Here is a 20,845-nt window from a genome sequence, read left to right as displayed (position 1 = left end):
CGCCCCCCCGCCCGCAAATCCCTGGGCAGGGCGAGCCCTTCATAAAGCGGCGCGGCGGCAGCGCACCCAGCCCGCTCCCCGGCTCGGCTCGGCACGATGGAGACGGGCGGGTGCCGCATGAGCGGCGCGGAGCCCGGCGCCCCGGCGATGATCACGCTGGAGGACCTGGACGGGATGGCGGAGGACAGCCCCGACTCGGCGTACCACAGCAACGGCAGCAGCCTGGAGGAGGAGGCCGAGCGCATGGAGGACGAGGAGCAGGAGCGGCTGCTGAGCTACTGGCAGAGCGTGGGCAGGGGGCACCAGGTGGACGTGCCCCGGGGTAAGAGCCGGCCGGGCACCCGCAAGCGGGCAGCGCTCGGGCCGGGCTAAGCCGCTTACGCCCCCAGCGGCCCGCTGGGCTTTAGGGGGATTACGGAGGCGGCATCGCTGAGCTTACCGGCCGGTACCGTCACCTTCCCGGTTACTCCTGACCTTCAGCTGCAGGGCGTCCCTCTCGGCAGCTCCGTGCGAGCTGCTCCGTGCCGGTGACGAGTTCCCCTGGGGAGCCCCCGCACGCGTTTCGCGGGGGGGTGCAGGGCCCCGACACCTGCGGAGAGAGCCCGGGGGAGCCTGTCCTGGGGGCTGGCACCCAGCTGTCCCCCCTGGAGAGGGCGCGGGGCAGGGCCGGGAGGAGCACGGTCCCCTTCGCCTCCCCACGGCAGCGGCAGGGTCACGCCGGCCAGCGGCGGGGAGGCCGGGTTAGGGACGCCTGGTGCGAGCAGCTGCGGCACGGCTGGCTCCGGGGCAGGGCTAGGGCTGGGGAGGCGCGCGGGACTGCAACACACGGCCATCCGAGCCGTGCGCGCTTCCCGCAGACGGAAAGTCTGCGGGGAAGCTTTGCACGGGGCGATTCGACAGATTTTTCTAACCTAGAGAAGCGGCTGTAGTCGTAGCGGATTGACCTGTTTGCACTAAGGAGGACTGATGCGAGTTTTCAGTCTCAAATTGACTACCTGCAAAAGCATTCTTCTTAAGAGTATCTCCTGTACCTATCCAAAAGGTTAGTTCTTTAAAGAAAGGTGGTTGAATTGAAAGATGGCACAGAGTAAACAAGTAAAAAGGATCAACTTTGCTTTTTGACACTAAGCCTCCTAGGCTTATCTTATTAAGAAATTGTTTCTTTTCAGTTTTGAGAAAGACTGAACCATCTGAAAGACTGTAACAAGTCAGGTAGCTCACAACAAGCAGCAGAGAGTAACTGCAAACTTAGCTCAGAGAATCAGAGAGAGATCATTAGCATCTCTGCTGTTCAGATAAATCACCTTCTAAGAGGACAGGAAGCAGCAAAACCTTGAACAAGACTGCACTAGACACTACCAAAATGAAATGACTGTTCTTTAAAAACTTTTTCTATATTCCAACACAGCAAAGAGGGTACAACTGCCTTTTCAAGTCACATGTAGAAGTCTCATCTTATCTTTCTAATGTTTTAACAATGAAAATTAACACCCCATCAGGTACTAAAAGAAGGGCATGGTCAGACTGAACAGAGTTCTCTGGCTTGCCTTGTCCTCACTGCCCCCTTATTGGGGGGCTCTTTGGATGCCCTGTGCCAGCAGTGCCAACCCATAGTTCCAAGACACATGCCAGCAGCCACGGGTTTGCGTCTGTAATCAGGACATCAAATCTGAAGGCTTCTGATTTTACAGGGGCACAGAGGCAGGGGGAGAGGTTTTAAGGCATACACGAGTGAGCCGTGAACACATGGATGCCAAGTTGCTCCTTAAGACTAGCTTTGTGTAGCAGAAAACAAGATTCCTTCCCACGCAATTATCTGGTATTCTGATATATAGTGAAACAAGGCATTGAAATTCCTAAGATTTACGAGGCAGGATGTCAAATCCAGGAAATATGTCAAAACTAGTATTTTACCACATTTTAGTTACTATATTATAAAAGGTTTACTTTGTAGCACTAAGCAAACATTACAAAAATCTAAACAGAAGATTTTGCTTCAGATATTGTCTAGGGCTGTATGTCAGGAGGGGACTGCATCTCAGCTAGAACAGCCTAAGAGAGTGCCAGATGAGTTTACATGGTCCATTCAAAGTTCAAGTTAACTGTTAATATCCATGTTTGGTATCCAGTCAGCTAAAAGTGTACTTAAGCCCCAGGGAACACAGAGGCAACAGAGATGACTTTCTGGGAGGAGAAATCCTCCCTGTCAATAGGGAGCAGACTACCTCTCTTGACTAGTGTGCCCCAGCCAAGCAGCTGCTGTCACTGAAGCCACAACGCATGAAAATAGAAGAACTTTACTTGGCCGACTATTGACTGCCAGCCTGGTAACTGTGCAGGCAGAGAGCACTTGAGACCTTAACAACAGAATGTGTATTTCCTGTAGTCTAGTGGTAAAGTCTGCAAAATAAGAATATTACCACCCCTCTCATCAATAGCTCTGGACTGCCACAAGCTTTGACACCTGTTTTGTTCCACGGTGACAATATGTCTTTCAAAAAGATGACTTGCTTTGTAGCTTCTGTTAGCACCTTTTAAGGTAACAGGAACACTGTAAGCATTCTAAAAACCATAAGATTTTGTGAGATGTGAACAGATATTGCAATTTATCACTATTAACAAGATCTTAATCCTATAGACTGACTGGCCTGTGCCAAACCTTGCAACAAAAAGGTAAAAGAAAACAGAAGGTGCAGAAAGGTATAATCTAACTTTCTTGGCTTGAAAACTCTATTTTATCTACTCCCAGTAGAAGCAAAAAACATGCTACAGCAGTTAATTTTAAATTTCTCAATTCTGATTTCAGTGTAAGAACATTCATTAATAAGAAAGCTCAGGAAAATTGCTACCCATCAAAACCATCTACTTGCTAAAGCATAAAGTTGGCTAAAGATACTCAGTGCACCAAGAAGCATGCTCTGAGGTCAAGTACCCAGGCTCCAGATCAAACTTTAGATCTGAATTGCAGGTGGTTTTCCATCAATTCCAATGTACCTCCCCTGCTGAGGTTACCTCACGTAAGTGGCAGCAAGGCTCTGCTGGTACAGAGGCTGCTGGACAGCCAAAACATCTGTCAGCTGAAGGAAGCATGTGAGGAAGGACTACAGAGTCTCCACCGCTGGGTCATCCCAGTGGTGCAGCCTCACGCTGAAGCCCACCCCAGCCCAGCACTGAGCCTGCTTCTTAAGATGGTGCTCGTAGACACTTCCCAGAGCTGTTTCTCCAAGGTGCATGTCTAGTGGTTCTTTTCAGCATGAAGATTTTGGTTCCCAGCATTGCAAAGCCTGTCTCCTCTAGAATGACAGAGTTTTGTGTGCATGTACATTATTTAAGGGCACAGCTGACAAGTACATCCCACTTCAGCAGCACTCCCAGCAGGTCCAATCAGACACAAATTAAGACATGCAACAATTTAAATACTGTTCAGTCTTGCTGCTACGAACAAGTCTTGTCAAATGTGCCTTATCTATATAAATCCCTTTGTAAAGATTTGCCTGTTTCACAATACCTACCTATAGTAGCATCTGTAATCACAATTTTGAAATTGAATTAAACCAAGCCTTTACCTAGCTACGCTGCTACAACTCATCGTGCCTTGTTTTGTCACACCAGTATTCAAGTTTGCAAGCTTGGACTGACAGATGACATGTAAACCAAGCAACTCACTTGCTTTTGGGCAGTATAATCTAAAGTATTTTACAGATTAAAATATTTATAATCCAAATGTTATACCATCCTGCCTGACAGGTGTGGATTCACAAACTGAAGAATAAAACTCCCCAAAGGACTTTAATTAGCTGTAATCCCTATCCTGTGCATTAATATGGAAGAAAAAAAAAAAAAATATATAAACCCCTCCACACTTATCAATAAAGGAATCTAAAAATAGAGTTAACATTTCTAGAGTCCTAAAATGTTTCCTAATTCTTGAGTACTCTGTGGAAAGTCTAATGTACTTTTATTTTTCTCTCAGCCTCCAAAGACATCAATTTCACATGTCAGTTATTAATTAAATGTTTCCCAATCACATTTTAAAAAAAGAAGTTTAAAATTAACTAAAGTTTAGCTTTCTCCCCCTTATTAAAACCATCTTTACTATTCCAAATAGTCTTAAAGCTAAAACCCCTGCACTGGATGCCAGGAGATGTAGGTTTGATTCCCAGCTCAGCTACAGATTTACTGAGTGACCTCGGCCAAGTTAATTCTCCTGCATCTTAATTCTCCTCTTCTCTGCAACATGGATAATACTCTTTTCCCCTATCATCCTGCCTTTTCCACTTAAGATGCTGAGGCACTTAAAACACCTAAGAGAAGGGCTCTTATTTCAGTTGAAACTTTAGTCCTTTTCATGCATGTCTGATATATACCATGAGGTAGTGTGGCAGAAATTCACATCCAGACTTTCAAACACTGTACATAAAAATTAAGTTTCTAATCCTCTATCAAAGTACACAAATGTTTGCATTACTTCACCTTTGAAAAGCAAGGGACTAAGTCTTTTCGAAGAGAGGCTTTCCATTCCTAAGACTAACCTTATATCCAGAGTTTCCAAGCCTGTCTGTTAGGGATCAACTTCTAAGCAGAATTTATTTACGAACTGCAGCTAGAACTGATGTCAAGATAACCATAGTTGCAAATACACCTAATCCAACCACATTTAAATGACAAAAATTGTAGGAGAACAGAAGTACTAGAATATGCTAGTATTATATACGCAAGTATAATATATTTTCTCCTTCTATCCATTTGAGCTTGGCTGGAAAGTGTACATTAATACAGACTGGATGATTGGTAGTGTCACTACATCTAGAAATAGAGAACAGGTTCGTTATTTAATTTCTTACAAAATGTGAGAATGATTCAAAAAGTCACAGCACATTTCAGTTCCATCTCAGTATTGGCAAGCGAGCATGCAGGTGCTTACAGTTCTTCAACAACAGTCAACTATTAACACTCTCCTTCACATAATGAGCCACCAAAATGTGAGCTGAGATCAGAAGTGATGACACATTAGACTGTACTCCAAGCCCTTCTCGTTCCAAAGGGCAAGACGACAGTCAACGGCAAACATAAGAAGCATGCAAAACAGAGGGTGTCCCTGTTAGTCAACTTAAGTTAGTACATTCCATTTAATCTTTACTAGTGCTTTATGGTAACTATGACTATTTGAGAACATTGAACCACCGTATTTCTTTCTGCCGGGTGTAATGGAACCTGACAAACAGAACACAAGTTACAAAGCTTGCTTTGCTCTACTCCCATCTTTATGTAAATTATGTTTGAACTTTGCTAGAATGTTAATATTCACTCTAAGTCACTTCTGCCCCTTCCAAACTGAAATAAAAACTTTCAGACAGCACATACCTATGAAACTACTATGCAACAAAAAGAGATTTGTGTCAATTGACACGAATCTGTGTTCCAATTTCTTTGTTAAATAATCACATCTTCTTAAGACACATTTCTTCAGTGAAGTATACATTGAGGAATTTTAAGTTTCCTCATCTTCTACTTCTTTAGCTTAACAGGACACTTTTCTCCTCCCTCATCTATAGTTTCAGCACTTTTCTTTTAAAGAAAGTATAAACATCTATTTACGCTGAGTAGGTATAATATGTAGAATTAACCAATACAGAACTATGAAATAATTCAGGTTGTAAGGAGCCCCTGGAGATCTGTAGTCTAACCCCTCATTAAAAGCAGGGCTAATTGCTGAGTTAAGTTCCTAACTTCCGGGTTTCAGGTTGCTCAGGGCCTCATCCAGCTGACTTTTAAATTTTTCGAAGGACAGAGGCTCCATAACATCTCTGGGCCCCCGTCCCAGCGGTTGATCACTCACACTGTGATTTTTGGGTTTTGGTAGTGTTTTTTCTATACCTAATCAGAATTTTCTGTATGGCAATTGTATGTCTGCTGCCTCTCACCCTATCACTGTATACCTCTAAACAGAGTCTCAGTCTTCTCTATATCCTTCCACTAGGTGGTGGAGACTGCACTTTGATCCCCCCTCCACACCCCACCTTCACTTTCTCCCCTCCAGCCTGAGCACATCGGGTTCTCCCAGCCCCTTCTATGCTCCATCCTGCCCTAACCAGCTGGGCAGCCCTCCACCAAAGTATTTTGAGTTCATCAATGCCATTGCTGTACCATAAAGTGAAATGCAGCTTCATGAGCACCAAACAGAATAGCCACCACCCTTGACCGGCTGGCTGCAGTCTTGCTGATACAGCCCAGTGTGTGTCCTGTTCTGTGCAGTCTTCTGAAGCTACAAACAAAAGTTCACGTTCTCTTCTACTTCTTAATTAAAATATTTGTTTGCCTTTTATTTTGAAATCCTCTCCTGGCAACACCAGCACAGAGCCAGGAGACTGGTCTCCCCCAAAAGCTTTCCCTAGACACCTGTGCAATTGCAGTATACGAGGAATGGGAGAGCGAAATCTGTTCCCAACAGTACAGAGACAGAAGCCTGTTAACCTCTATTAATATTGAAGAGCAAACTAAACTTACAAAACTTAAACTTTGTTACAAAAACAAGGTCCCCAGACTCCTTCCTACATCTAAAATTGTAAATGTGTTATTTTGTTACAGAGATGGCAGAGCCAATTCAGCAGCTGACTAGAAATAACAATCCCCAGGAGAGACAGACCATCCCATTTACTCTGATCCAGCGCAAAGAAAAGGTACCGTTTCCCTTCCCAGTTGAGGTTTTAACAGTGTTTTCAGTATTCATACCTAGCTTCCAAAAATATGTTTCTTTATAAAATTATTGTAACCATTCAGGATTTTTAATATCATAAGTGCAAAGCATTATAACTGGATAACTACATTTCATTTTTAACACCTCACCACTCTTACATGTGTGAATTTTTCTTTTTTGTACGGTAGAAACTAGCAGAAATGTCAGAAGATGGCAAGGAATTAAAGTCTTTGTGACACTTTATAATTAATTTAACAAAACCCCTCTTATTTTGACATTTGAAATAAAAATGCTTATTCATTTAAATGAATGCACTTGCTTCTTTGCACAATCATGTTAACAAAACCTTAGCAAAGAATACTTGAAAGAGATTAATATCTGACTTTAAAACCAAACATGTGCTTCTGTATCATGGATCATTATTAAACAAAGCAGCAATTTACAAATCCATCTTATCAAAGCCATCTTATCCTCTAATGAAAAATTGAAACTGATGTCTAGCAAATTGTTTACAGCTCAGGAAATGTGCAAACAAGTGTCTAACCTTAAATACATGACAAGTCAAGAAAATCTTTACTAACCATGTATAAAGAATTCTTGTCACATTTCTTTTAAGTAGATCTATATAATTCAAATTTATAAATGTCACAATTTGATTGAGTGTATTTCACCTAAACAGTTTGGGACTTCTGACTATTTATGCTGTAATTAAATGCTTGAAAGCAATTTCTTAGTACTACTGTAATAACTGCAGATAAAAAATAAGGTTATTCAGTGTTAATTCCAACTAAATGGTTAATACTGCAAGCCCAAAAGATGGCAGTTTCTTATTTTAAAGGAGAGCTACCTAGAAGTCTGCTGAAATAAATTTTGGCCCCAGATCAGCAGCATATCCCTTCTTAATTCATACGAGGAAGGACTGAAATTCACATGTTCCTTTCAAGATCATTTTACTGACAGTTGAAAAAAGATGCAATTATTCTTGTACTCATGTAAGATGCACATACTGCATTGGTTTTGGATATCTACTTATTATATACCAGCTTGGACCTTGAAATGAAGCACATGTGAACTAAGTATTAAACAGAACGCACTTAAGGTGTAGCTGACACTGAGACTTAAAATCTGATTTCTCTATGCTGCAAGTAAAGCACTGGAATATTGTTTGACTTTTATTTGTTTGCACGGGTTTTTTAGGCGATTAACTTAAAATACAAATTATTATCTTACTGCATTTCCAGCTTGGAGATCTGCTTTACGAAAAACGTCAGTATGGAAAAGCCAAGTGGGCTTGTATAAAAATGAAAGAAAAACAGTATGAACAGAGCATATGCCTTGGATTCATGAAGCTTATGAGGTACATTTGTGAGCAGAATTCCTCAGGTAATTGGTACCCCAATTCTACGTTAAAGTTAAAACATTTTATTTATGCACTAGCTCCTCCTAATTGGGAAGATACTTTCATGAGCTTCTTCCAAATACACCACCCTGTCTAGACGGATGTTTTCCTGTAATACAGCCTTTCCAGCAGAGTCTAAACCAAAGTGCTGCTCCCTCTGCATACGTGCTAGAAGAGAACATCTGCAAGAAACCACCACTGTTTCTAGGGGCACTGTGACCACCACAACTGCCTGAGAATTGATACTGGCTATTTCTGTAGGCTGTCAGCCATACATTAGGCTTTTGCTACAGAATTTTAGTGGTTTAGTTTTCACAGCAGTACTGAAATCACATAGTCTAAGAACCTACTCAGAGTGTAATGCCAAAAGAGACCATAATGTTTTGCCTCCATTTTAGTTTATGATACTTAACTTGCGTATGTCTGAGTGGACACCAAAAATTTGTGGTTGAAGCATATTTTCCAGAAAGATAATCTAGTTTTAACACAAGTACTTTAATGGCAAGTCCACCATGTCTCTGATAACTTGTGCCTGCATGAAAAATGTGCACCTATTTTCCAATCCGATTTAATCTGGTTTTAACTTCAGCCATCAGTTCTCATTTTTTTCCTTCTCCAGTTGATTAAAAAGTTTTGCAATGCCCAGTGTTTTGTTCCATAATAGTACATGTGTTGCATTCAAGTCAACCCTTAATTTTCTTTCCAAGAAACTGAAAGCATTGATCATGAAAGCTTTTCCTTAATCAGGTATCTTCCCCACTCTCTCCATTCTTTTAACCCTTTAACATGGTTTAAAAGTAATTTTGGCTTGAGAACAGTACAGTTTTGTTTTCAAACTGTGTACAGAAGCAAAGTTCGCACTCCTAGTCATCACTGCTACCTACACAGTCAGAAATCACAACCTTTTCCTATAGCACTGCAAAAAACATAGCAACATGTTTGGTAACAGCAAATCCTAAATGAATTCACAATGCAGCCCCCTTGTCTTGCCTACATTGTTTGTTCCTAAATATTTAAAACATGATACAAGGTCAGTTTACAAGATAAACACAACCCTCTGAAGAGTAGGAAAGAAGTTAAGTCAAACTCCTTGCCCTACACAAAGATAGGAGAGCTCACCAAATACCACATTTTAGACACACATGCACACATATTTGCATGTGTAGATTCTAGAGATATATACACACACACAAACTACAAGGCATAATAAAATGCTACTTCCACTTGGAATACACAAACCCATTTTCTAAAACATCCTACTGAATACCTTTTCATAATGAAACTGCTCTGTGGTACTCACTTTGTATTATTCAGTGTGAGTTCAGAAGTCAAGCACCATATGTAGACTTCCATTTGTATTTTCTAAAAGTCATGTATGTCTCCTCAGGACTGTACTTGGGGATAACAATACCCATTGTGACCATAGTCCATACAAACGAATCTCAGTCGGAGATGACACCGTCAGTGACAGTAGCATATTACCTGCCTGAAGTGCTGCAGGACGAGCCACCTCATCCTTTTGATTCTGACATAATAATTGAAGAATGGCCTTCTACTATTGTTTATAGTAGGTAAGAAGCATTTTTATTTTGTTCTAGTAAAAATGGTAAAAAGATGCAATTTGCAATTTGGGCATGTTACGTCTTTTAAATCAAGTTCTAAAAGCTAACAAACAGTAAGACTTGATTTTCAGTAATTGTTAAAAGCTGCCTGCTTTATCAAACTGGGATATTCAGGAAATAACGGTTACCAACTTAGTTGGTAAAATGATGCATCTGTAAACGTGAGATATAACAGCATCTCAGAACACAGACTATTCTGTGTAGCTGGGGAAAAAAGTCTGACATATCAGTGAAAATGTTAAGAAAAAATTGTTATCTGTTTGAGATCAGTCACAGTCAGGTAGTATCATTTGTGAAACATGACTAAATAATTTAGAAGGAGGCATTTTTTAGGCTCTGGAAAAACTGTGGAATTTAAAAAGAACTTGATATGAAGTTGATTGTTACAGGAGCTTCAGAGGAATCACCAATGAAGACTCTATAATGAGAGAAATAAACCTGTTGGCAGAAATTCTGGAGAGTCCCGAGTTATGTTTGCAGGACACGTTCATCATTGCAGGATACACAAATCCAGCTGCTGCCAATCGACACAATGAGATATGGTTCCTTCAAAGACCATAGCCTCTCATTTCTGATGCTTGTCAGTCACAAGAAGCAGTTCTGATTTACTGGCAGAATCTTACAGGTGAATCACATGAGACTAGATGTCAAACCCTCAAAGATTTTAGAAATGTGGCTTTTAGTCAGTTTAGCAAGGCAATCACTCCAACTTAATAATCAAAGGTAACACCTGAAACATACACCTATGTCAACTTTCCTATGTCAACTTTCACAGTTTTTACACAATTTTATGGAGATTTTTAGCACTTTAAAGGTTAGTTCACCTTATCTTTTTTTACAAGATAAGGGAGACAGAGACCTCTCTCCTCATCCACTTATTAGCACCTCTAGACTGCTTGTGGCTTGGGACGGTCCTAGGGGAGATCCTGGGGCCCATGGCCTAGCCTGCTCTGGGTACCTAGTGCTGCACCAGGACACAAAGTCCCTCTTGGGGCTTTCAGTGGGACACACATTAAAAGCACCTCACACATGCAGGCTATGCTTCAGAAAAAGAATGCTTGGGCCTTAATTTCTGAAGAAAACTACCAGATGTAGACCACTGAGATTAAACCAATGAGTAAGAGTAGGCCAACACTGACTACTTTTAATGTCATTATCTGTGGCGCAAAGATTCTTAATGCTTACCTCAAAAAGCGTTCAACCAAAGTACTTTTAACCTTGAGAAGAGACCAAGGTGGCAGAACAGTCCTAATGGCGATTAAAGTTTTGATAGCAAAAGTTACAGGTTACCTTAATCACACACTCATAGTATTCCCATGACTATATTCGGCATTCCTAAATAGAAAGTGGTTATTCTCAACTCTTCAGTTTTCTGAACACTTTCTTCTTACAACTTTGCTGAATGTTAAAACACCGCAGCTGAAGTAATTTGTTTGGTACTTTTCACACTCTTCTGGCAGTACCACACTATTAATGTTCTAAATGATACAAATATTTCACAGAATCACAGAAAAAATTTCAGCCAGAAGTGACCTCTGGCAGTCACCTGGTCCAGCTCTCTGCTGCGCTGCTGGCAGAGCAGGCTGCTCAGGGCCTCACACAGTCGGATTTTGAACATCTCCAGGGATGAGGAGCCCATAATCCCCCTGGGCCCTGTTCCAGTATTTGACCACCCTCACTGTGAGAATTTTTCTTCCCAATATCTAATTTTCCATATTGCAGCTTGTTTCTTTTACGCTTCATCCATATGATAATTCTTCAAGTAGACAACTGCTAGTCTAGCACACTGTGATTGAAAGACAAGCTCACATAGTTCTACATGCATCAGAAGGTCTGAAAGCAGCATTCATGCTTTGCTGTTTACTACAGTTAAAGAGCACCTACTGCACTTTAGAATCAGGGTAGCAAACAGTTTTGCTCTCAAAAATCCCTTCTTAATATGTCCCGTTACAGATCTGATGGTAGAGTTTAATCTTAATAGAAGTAAATGTCTTTTTATATAAAATTTCATTAAGTACATCACCAGCATTATTTATTGATTACAGGGTTTAGGCTTTAAATAGAGCTTTTGCGTTCTTCAGTTACAGCATACAAAACAGCAACCAGAGCCAGTGTCAGCTAGCTTACAGTAGAGTTAACTGGCAAACAAAATGGATTTATGTAGTACTTCTGACTGAATAAACAAACAGGTCTCAAGAGCTTTAAGGCTCCCGGTTCCACACGGCGCTCTGCTGCACCACACTGACTGCCGGCTTAACCCGAAAGCCCCGGCTGAGGAGCCAGGTCAGAGTGCCGGCTGGCCCGGCCGAGCGTGCTCACGCGTGGGCAAGGCGCCTTCTGGTGGCTGCTGCTAGCAGAGACCCCTCGGGGAGACAGCCGGGCGAAGGGGGGGAAAAACAAAAAACAAAACAAAACAAAAAAACAACAAAAAGAGAGAGAAAAGCCTTCGTTTTGACACAGGCAAACTGATAGTCTTTCTGAGGAGGAAAAAAGAAAAAAAAAAACCAACCCCACAAACACCACACAAAAAAGGCAGTCCTTACTTTCTTCTGGATGTCCGATATCCCTAGCTGTTCAGAGACCCCGCATGAGTCCAGCACAGACATTTGTATTGCCACAAATTAACTGGATGTTAAACTGTTGGGGGGGAATCTCAGAAAAGACTGTGGGTTTGGGATCTTTCTTACTCCAGCCAGAAAACTATCAAAGCTGGTTTGCCACATGACAGCACAGATGTCACAAATGAGGAACTACTTTGTCCAACGTGCCAATTTAAATGCACGTCAAAGTATTTCTTTTATGCGCCAATTTAAATGCACATCAAAGTATTTCTTACTTAACAGAACAAGGCAATGAAGGTACCTGTCATGTCTTTTATTCCTCTCAATTTGTTCAAGATACAGGATCATAGCCGGAGGGGGGCAGGGGGAGAGGAGAAAAAAAAAGAAAAAAAAAAATCAGACTTCCTTTTCAGTATGTTGGATTATTTCCTGTTTGATTTTTATTTATTTTGCTTTTCATTTATTTTTAACATTTCCTCAGACTGTTGGAAATGCTAGCCAGTATTAAAATGAAAGCTAACAGGTTAATGAAAAACAACAAAAAGTTTTTAAAAACTGAGTTGAGTAGAGGGCCCAGGGAGGCATTAAATAACAGATTTTGTTTTGCCCTCACACCCCCCTCCCAAGATTTTCATAATAGCAAATAAAAACAATTTTTACCTTTGACAAGATTTTATGGCAAAATAAAGAAGCTTCTGCAACTTGGTTGCTTTTGCCAGCTATGAAAATTATTTTAATGCTTTGGCACAACAAATGTCAAATAGTTATCGGAAGTAGTTAAATCCTCTCGCCATAAAGTACCAGTTTGTACATAGTTTACATTTTAAATGTCTATTACAAAAAGCATTTGCTGTATCTTATGTCTCCTTCCACAGGCAATCTTCACCTAAATACTTCTGTGACTCAGCTACTTGTGGGTATGTTATAGAAACATTGTTGTTACTGAAATATAAAACTAAGCTATTTATCTGAATGTGCTGATATCCTAACTGCAGCAAAGTGTTCAGTGTTGTTTTATGTAAAACTGTGAATTCCAAGATAGTATTTATTTTGACTTACATTAGACAGCTTCTGCTGCTGAGAACCAATTAATCTCAAGTTTGAAGATACACTTTATGGCTATGGATCATTGTACCAACTTCTGTAACTGGCCCTCACAAGCACGGGCATAAAGAATTGTGTTTTTTCACTGACACACGATAAAGTTTGCTTAATAGTTACACCAGCAAATACCAAGGAAATGTTACTATTACTCAAATACATCACTTCAGAAAGTCTGGAAACATCACGTCAAGCATGATTACCTAACTCCTGTTATCAGAATAGGCATTTTTTTATTATTATCCACCTGTGGCTCTATTTTGTAAGCCATTAATTAATGGATTTTCATTTTTAATTTGAAGTTATTGGATTTCCACTATTCAAAGGAGATAATAAAACAGAATTCACCCATATTTTTTGAGGATTAAATGACATAGCCTTAACAGATAAATGTTGTCCTGCATACTGTGTATTTTCCAAACAAGCATTAGTGCCTCAAAGGTTTATTCCAGCTATTGTGATACTCAGGGCCTTGCTTATTGTATGTATACAAATATAAACATAATTTATCCGGCATTGTTGCGTTGTGCTGTTTTACACTATCCTTCATTTTCACTGAAATGTCGTCTTGTTTACTGTTACTGTTTGTCAAAATTAAAGATAATGATCTTATTGTGCAGAGTACCCCAGCTTTCATTTTTGTAATGAACATACAAGTCCTTTTGCTATCTCTCCTTTGAATGGGAACAGCAGAAGTCACAAGTTGCTATTCTGATTTTACAAAAGCCATTTAAGCCCCACATTTGAAACGGTTGCTCTAAGACCCACAAAACTTAAATAGCTTTCAAAAGAACATACATTCTTTGAAATAAACATGTACATTTGGAGCTATGCGTCTATGTGCTGCAGCCAGCAGGCCTGCTAGCAAACTCACTCCTCCTCACTGCAGAAGCCATTGGCAAGCCCATTTTTGTCAAGCGTCCAGCACAGTCTCCCCCAATTCTTACTGCAGCACAGACTGGGGTAGGACTGGTTTCAGAATCAAACTGTAGAGAAGCAGTACTTAACAAAGAGCGACATATGCATAGTTTTCTCCTAAATCCTGATGCCATTCAGAACATACTTCACGACTGATTCTTTTGGCAAGGGACAAGGATAATGCAACATGTACTTGTTGCTTCTCTGTGGCTGCAGTCATACACCCTGATCTCAAGCCAATCAGAAGCCAAAACACAGGAGTCCAGTAAACGGTGTAATTTAACTTCAGGGCATGGCTGAGGTCCACTGCTGTGCCACAGAAAACTGCACTACAGAAACACCTCTGCAGAAACGGAGGTACAGGAGCCACTTTTGAAAGCGCTGAAGTCTCTAAGACTAAGGCTTGGCTTACCCAGGAACACTGGAAAAGGCTGGGGCACCATCCTTTCGCACCCTCTCTGTTGTTACAAGTCATATTTTCTAAGTAAAGCAGTAGCAATACAAATGCAAATACCAGATCAAAGAAAGGAAATGGAAACCACTGAAGCCACAGTGACAATTTAGTCAAAGTTTGTTTATATGCCTCAATTACAGCAGATTAGCCAAACCTACATGCTTATTTCAGCTTAAATCTCAAGTGAAACACTGCAAATGAAATCCCTGCACTCAATACGAGCATTCAGAGGCACCTGTAGTGATGCAAAACTATCTTTGAAGTTCTTGCTAGGTTATCAGTGGAACTTCCTCATTTAAATACACTCTCAGGTTACTGGTTTGAAAACAGCTAATTCAATCTAGAAAAATGAACGAACAAGTTTACCTTCCAATGGTCTTCACATAAACTACATCAAAATCATTAAACTTTAACCAAAACCATACTCTAAGGTCAACAGTCTGATACTAACTTAATCCTAATTTTTTTATGTCTCCTACAAAAAAAGAACATCTATTTTGAACTTTTCAAAGTAGTATCTTATGTAATACCATTTGTCTACTAGGAACTTACTGACAAGATACAGACCATTAAGTCATCATTGACTGGCTAACAGTTCTGGTCCCTGCTAATCTGTCCTATATTTGGACATTACCTACTGGTAAAAAAAAGAAAAGAAAAAGCTCTCAAGAGAAAAATTAGAAAAAAAAAATCAGAAAAAAACCCCAACAACAAAAATCAAGGAGAACTAAGTACACTTACAGATGACTTATAGCTCTAAAGAATATTCTTAATCAGAGAAAATGTTTCAGTCAATACACAGTTTTCATAAGGCTGGCAATAACCTAGACAACACAAGCATGGCCATTCTCAACACCTTAATAAATTCAGCCAAATTAAGAAGCCCTCGGTTGAGTCCTCATGTCAATTTTACAAGGACTTCTGAAAGAGGATGAGAAAACTAATTAAACTGTAAGTTTTCTGCCAGAACTTTTTAAGATATGCAAGGTAACAGGTATCATTGGTGCAAAGTGGAACAGCAGCTGCTGTAGTTGAAACCATGGGGTTTTTTCTTTACCTTATACTCAAAGGCAAAGTTAATTGCATAGCAAAGTGTTACCTTTATAAGTTATTGCTAGTCTAGATAGATACGTTAAAATAGGAAGGAAGATTATATGTTTAGTGACACTGTCCATTTAACAACAAATAAATGCAAAAACTCACCCCAATGTAAGCATTCTGAATTTCTACCAATTCTTCACCAAGTGGAACAACAATTTTTTCCACTTGTCGCTCATGAGAATAAGGCTGAATTTCTGGAGAATCTTCAGCACATAGCTCTATCTGAGCAATGAGTAAGTTGGAAATAACTTGCTGCACAGCCTGTTTGAGAAGCCACAGAAAAGACCGTATTTGCTTATTAACACTCCCAACAATGCAAGTCAGTATCACATTAAAGTAACCATTTCCATATTTTAGCATGAATATAATTGTAAGGAAAAGGTACCTACTACCTATAGATGAAAAATGAAACTCTCCACTTAAAGATCTCAAGTAGCATACAAAGAGCCAACATGGTAAGTTCATGAATGCAAAAAGCATACAATTGCACAAGGGCTGGAGAGACAGAACTCTCCCTTTGGCTTTGGGTGCACCATGAAATACCTGACGAGAAGTAACCTGGAGCTAGGAGCTTAAACTGAATTTGGATGTCCATCTGCCTTAAACTGAAAAGCTAAGCCTTACTTATATTTACCCAACATATCACACTGAACAGAATATGAAAGTTATTTTGCACTGAGAGTATATTCTTTTTGGTTCAAGTAGGTTTGTATTCTCAAAAACCAAAAGGTATTATTTCCTTTTAGAAAGGTCAGGAAATCAATAATATAGAGTCTATAGCATGAAAAAGACAAACCCTTAACATCTAATGGATTGTAAAGAGATTCAGTTTTTACATGGAATTCTAATAGACTTCAGTATCCTACACAACGTTCAAACTGGTATTAAACATAGCTTTTACTGAAATTTTATTATTTCAAACATGCAAGTAGATTTGACTCACCTTTGTATCACTGCCTGGTGTGGCACTTAGGGCCAAGATCCGAAATTGATTTGTATATTTGCTTAGTTCCCTTACAACCTAAGAATAGGAGAGTTTCCGTTAATATCCTTAAAGGAGACTATTTGCTCATACAAACCGTATCGATGAAAATACCCACTAAGTAGAAAAAGCTTAACAAAATATTCTAAAAAGAGTATATCTAAATTAAAATGGGAACCAAGAGGTGTTTATATTGTCCTTTAGGTCCTTAGCTTTGTTTGAAAGAGCTTTATAACCATTTTATCCAAGAACAGTTAATCTTGGTTAAGTGTATTACCTCAGTCCCATTCAGCAGAACAACCTTGGTAAATTACAAAATGATTTTTCACTTGATTTAACAAAAAGATTAACAGCACACTAACTCAAGTGAGCTGCCAAAAAGTAAGTTTGAAGAACCCCTCACCCCTCTAAAAAAAAAAAAAAAAAAATAAAAAAAAGTAAATCATGGATGATTAGTCCCATGAAATCTGAACAGAGATTAGATGACAACCACCATGACAATCAGCATTCAGTTGAAAAAGTTGCATTAGCAATTAGGAAAATGGCTGAATATTCCCTAGACTTCCCATGTTCTCATTCTACAACCCTCTCCAAGACCAACACAGGGACAAGTACAATAGCTGCTCAACATTCAAGCAACAGCCAAATTGCTTCCCTACTTCATTTTCCCACAGACCTGAACTCTGCTAGTGCTATCAGCGGACACTGTGCCTTCTGACCAACCACCTCGCGCTGCACAACAAAAAATTTCAAGTAACAGAACAGAACGTAAAAGCTATATAATACATAATAAGTGAACGGAGACTAAAGAGAAATTCAATTCGTGCTGATAGATCTCCTGAAAATCATGCAAAGGCAGAGATAAAACAGAGAACAAAGCCTGCCAATTTCACAGCCATGGAGACTGACAAGGGGTGATGGAAGAAATTTTTCCCAGCTATAGCTAGGACAACTCAAAAGCTAATGAATACAAGTCTTGGCTCTCTGTTTGAGAGTGATTTGCATGATAGTAAAATATTTTAAGACAATATTTTTATACAGTATTTTGAAATAAAATAATGTATAAACTTAAATTCTTTGAAAATGAAGTTCCTACAGTTCTGAAAAATTATAGAAGAAAATTGCAACATTGGCAAACCAACATGTACTGTTTTAACTTAGCAAGCTACCATCTCTTTTCCAGCATGCTGAGTTCGACAAGCACTAAAACACACCTATTTTCCTCTAAAGAGGCCTAGTAAGCAATGAGACACAACTCCATACACATTCAGTCAATTTCTCCAGTATATAAACCTGTAACTTTCTTCTAAGTCACATACCGCTATGAGGAGATTAAGCCAAGATAACACAACAAACTCTTTGCTAATCAAGACAAAACCCTATTTTAAAACGAAATCTTGAACACATTTACTAAGATAAAGAACTTCACCAAAAAAAGCCTGCACTTTTTTCTGAAAAAAATACCTCCCCCATTTAAGAGCTATTCCAACATAGCACAAACACACCAGAGTACACCTGCAAATACAAACATATCTGAAAGAAACAGCATAGTGACTTTTTTTAAAATTACCTCAGTGAAAAAAAATATTTTGAAACAACAATTGTAATTTTATTCAGAGATTAAAAAAATTCCCACCTCACCTTATCAAGTTTTAATACAGTTTTTACTTAACAACAAGGCACTGACAACATAGAGGACTGTTTGGTCTCTTTCAAACAAAGCTAAGGACCTAAAGGACAATCTCCCTACAGCAATGATGACAGTGACACTTTATGGAGATCCTGTAAGTGACTTTGGGGGAGGTCTTTTGTAATGATGAGACAAGAGTGGGGTGGCTCCAGCATTACCTGACAGTAGGCATGATTTCCAAGGGCTTTGTGGGCTTCATCAATAACCAAACATTTAATCTCTACAGCAGGACACGTCCCACGGGAAAGATCATTCACCATTATTTGAGGTGTAAGGAAGAAGACTCTCTTAGTAGTCCACAGTTCCCTCCGACTAAGAGCTTGGGTTCCCCCTGAAAATTAAAGAAATAACATTTCCAAATTGTTCTGCTGAGAACAAGCCATGACCTGTGACCCGAGAGCAACAGCAGAAGGCCAATGGGGCTGGCAGACCCATGTTGGCTTTGGGAAAGGAGTGCCTTTTAAAACAGCACGCACCTTGACGCTAATCCCATTTTCAGGAAAAAAGGGTGAATACAAGGACTAGGAAGATATTCTGCATTAAAACACTAAAGCCAGAACCACAGAAACAAAGGCTAGAAAACTCAAGGTGCCCCCCAGCCTCCCCATTATGGTTTATTCCCAGCCAGCAACTAAGCACCACACAGCTGCTCACTCACTCCCCCCCATCCAGTGGGATGGGGGAAGAGAACTGGAAGGGAAAAGGTAGAACTCATGGGTTGAGATAAGAACAGCTTAGTAGAACAGAAAGGAAGAAACTATTAATGATAATAGCAACAATAATAAAAGGACAATACTAATAAAAGGATTGAAATATACAAAACAAGTGATGCACAATGCAATTGCTCACCACCTGCTGACCAATGCCCAGTTAGTCCCCATGCAGCAATCCCCCCAGGCCAGCTCCCCCCAGTTTATATACTGGACATGACGTCACACGGTATGGAATACCCCTTTGGCCAGTTTGGGTCAGCTGCCCTGGCTGTGTCCCCTCCCAACTCCTTGTGCCCCTCCAGCCTTCTTGCTGGCTGGGCATCAGAAGCTGAAAAATCCTTGACTTGGTATAAACACTACTTAGCAACAACTGAAAACATCAGTGTGTTATCAACATTCTTTACATACCTAACTCAAAACCATAACGCTATACCAGCTACTAGGAAGACAATTAACTCTATCCCAGCTGAAACCGGGACACTCCCGCAGCTCTACGCCTAATCTACACCATCGCTGACAACGGTTTGTGCTTAAAAGCAGGTTACGGATTCAGTCGTTAAGGCTATTACTTCAGTAAGCAGTAAACTGCAGTTCACGGGGTCTGCAAAAACTTTAAAGGAAAAAAAAAGCGCCATTATTCTTTGGCTGAAGTTTCACACAGAGCATGTTTTCTGTGCAGACATTTACACCTCTGTGTGGAAACTCTAGGGCTCTGTGAGCCACAGGGCTGCGCACCAGAGCTCCAGAAAACACATTCCAGCGCTTCACCACCCTTATATGGGTGACCTAGGGTTTTAACTATTGCAGAACTTAAAATTTACCCCTTAAAAAGCTTCTAGTCCTAAAAAAATACTCCCCCCCCCCAGGGCTCTTCACGTTTCTTGCCCTTGCCTTTCAGCTAAGCAGCCTCAATGTTTGCGGCTCCTCCGAGGCACCCCGGAGCGGAGCAGACCCGGCCCCGGCCCTGCTGCCGCCCTACCTGTCATCTCGGCCATGTGCCGGGCCGGGATGCCCATAACGCGGGCGCAGGCTTCCATCTGCTGAGCCACCAGCGGCTTGGTAGGGGCGAGGAAGAGCACCTTGCCGGAGGGAAACCAGCGGTAGAAGTTGTACATGACGACGGCGGCCACGAAGGTTTTACCCAGGCCAGTGGGCAAACAGACCAGCGTGTTCCCCAACAAGGCGGCGTGGGCCATGCGCACCTGGTAGCCGCGCACCGGGTAGTTAGTGGGGTAGATCCAAATGGAGCCCGCCGCCTCACAGAAACCCGCCACCGGGCTCGGGTCGGCCGCCACCGGGCTCGGGTCCGCCGCCGCCGCGGCCGCCAACAACAACAAGTCATCGTCGTCTTCTTCTTCCTCCTCCTTCTTCTCCTCCTTCCCGCTCGCCGCCCTCCAGGCCTGAGGTAAAGTGCGTTGCCGCCCGCCGCTCATCCTCCCTCAGGGCGCCGCCGCGCCGCGCGCCTCCCACCCGCTCTGAGGTAACACGCGCCACGGCGCAGCGCCCTCCATTTTCTCTCACTGCCGCCGCTTGAAAACCCCGCGGGAGCCGCCGCAGCGGACGAAGGGGTGGGACGGGAGGCGGCGGACCGCCTCCCGTCCCACCCC

At 41.2% G+C, this 20,845-nt stretch overlaps 2 protein-coding genes across 2 annotated transcripts in view; one reads left to right on the top strand and one right to left on the bottom strand.

Moving 5' to 3' along the window:
* Positions 1–20,692, bottom strand: part of FANCM (Fanconi anemia, complementation group M) — a 78,610-nt gene extending 57,918 nt beyond the window's left edge. Inside the window, exons 1-4 of the mRNA XM_010579850.1 lie at positions 20,218–20,692; positions 18,684–18,856; positions 16,797–16,874; positions 15,956–16,114 (exon numbers count right to left, since the gene is read on the bottom strand). Of these exons, the coding sequence (XP_010578152.1) occupies positions 15,956–16,114; positions 16,797–16,874; positions 18,684–18,856; positions 20,218–20,671 (864 nt within the window). The 5' untranslated portion in view covers positions 20,672–20,692. The remainder of the gene's footprint in view (positions 1–15,955; positions 16,115–16,796; positions 16,875–18,683; positions 18,857–20,217) is intronic.
* On the top strand, positions 105–10,279 carry LOC104839450 (heme-binding protein 2-like). The gene is made up of 5 exons (XM_010579746.1): positions 105–322; positions 6,589–6,680; positions 7,939–8,080; positions 9,484–9,667; positions 10,108–10,279. The coding sequence occupies exons 1-5, from the start codon at positions 118–120 to the stop codon at positions 10,277–10,279; spliced, it is 795 nt and encodes a 264-aa protein (XP_010578048.1). The 5' UTR covers positions 105–117.
* Positions 20,693–20,845: the final 153 nt, after the last annotated feature.

The sequence above is a fragment of the Haliaeetus leucocephalus genome, unplaced genomic scaffold, assembly GCF_000737465.1.
Source record: "Haliaeetus leucocephalus isolate CR32 unplaced genomic scaffold, Haliaeetus_leucocephalus-4.0 Scaffold678, whole genome shotgun sequence".
In the NCBI taxonomy this organism is placed as follows: Eukaryota; Metazoa; Chordata; class Aves; order Accipitriformes; family Accipitridae; genus Haliaeetus; species Haliaeetus leucocephalus.
The sequence above is the reverse complement of the archived record's forward strand: the minus strand, read 5'-3'. Positions and strand labels throughout refer to the sequence as shown.

Excerpts from the sequence above, each read along its gene's own strand:
- LOC104839450 (XM_010579746.1), top strand. The coding sequence starts at position 118 with ATGAGCGGCGCGGAGCCCGGCGCCCCGGCGATGATCACGCTGGAGGAC. Across the intron at positions 8,081-9,483 it reads TTGTGAGCAGAATTCCTCAG|GACTGTACTTGGGGATAACA; the intron begins GTAATTGGTACC and ends ATGTCTCCTCAG. Across the intron at positions 9,668-10,107 it reads TCTACTATTGTTTATAGTAG|GAGCTTCAGAGGAATCACCA; the intron begins GTAAGAAGCATT and ends TGATTGTTACAG.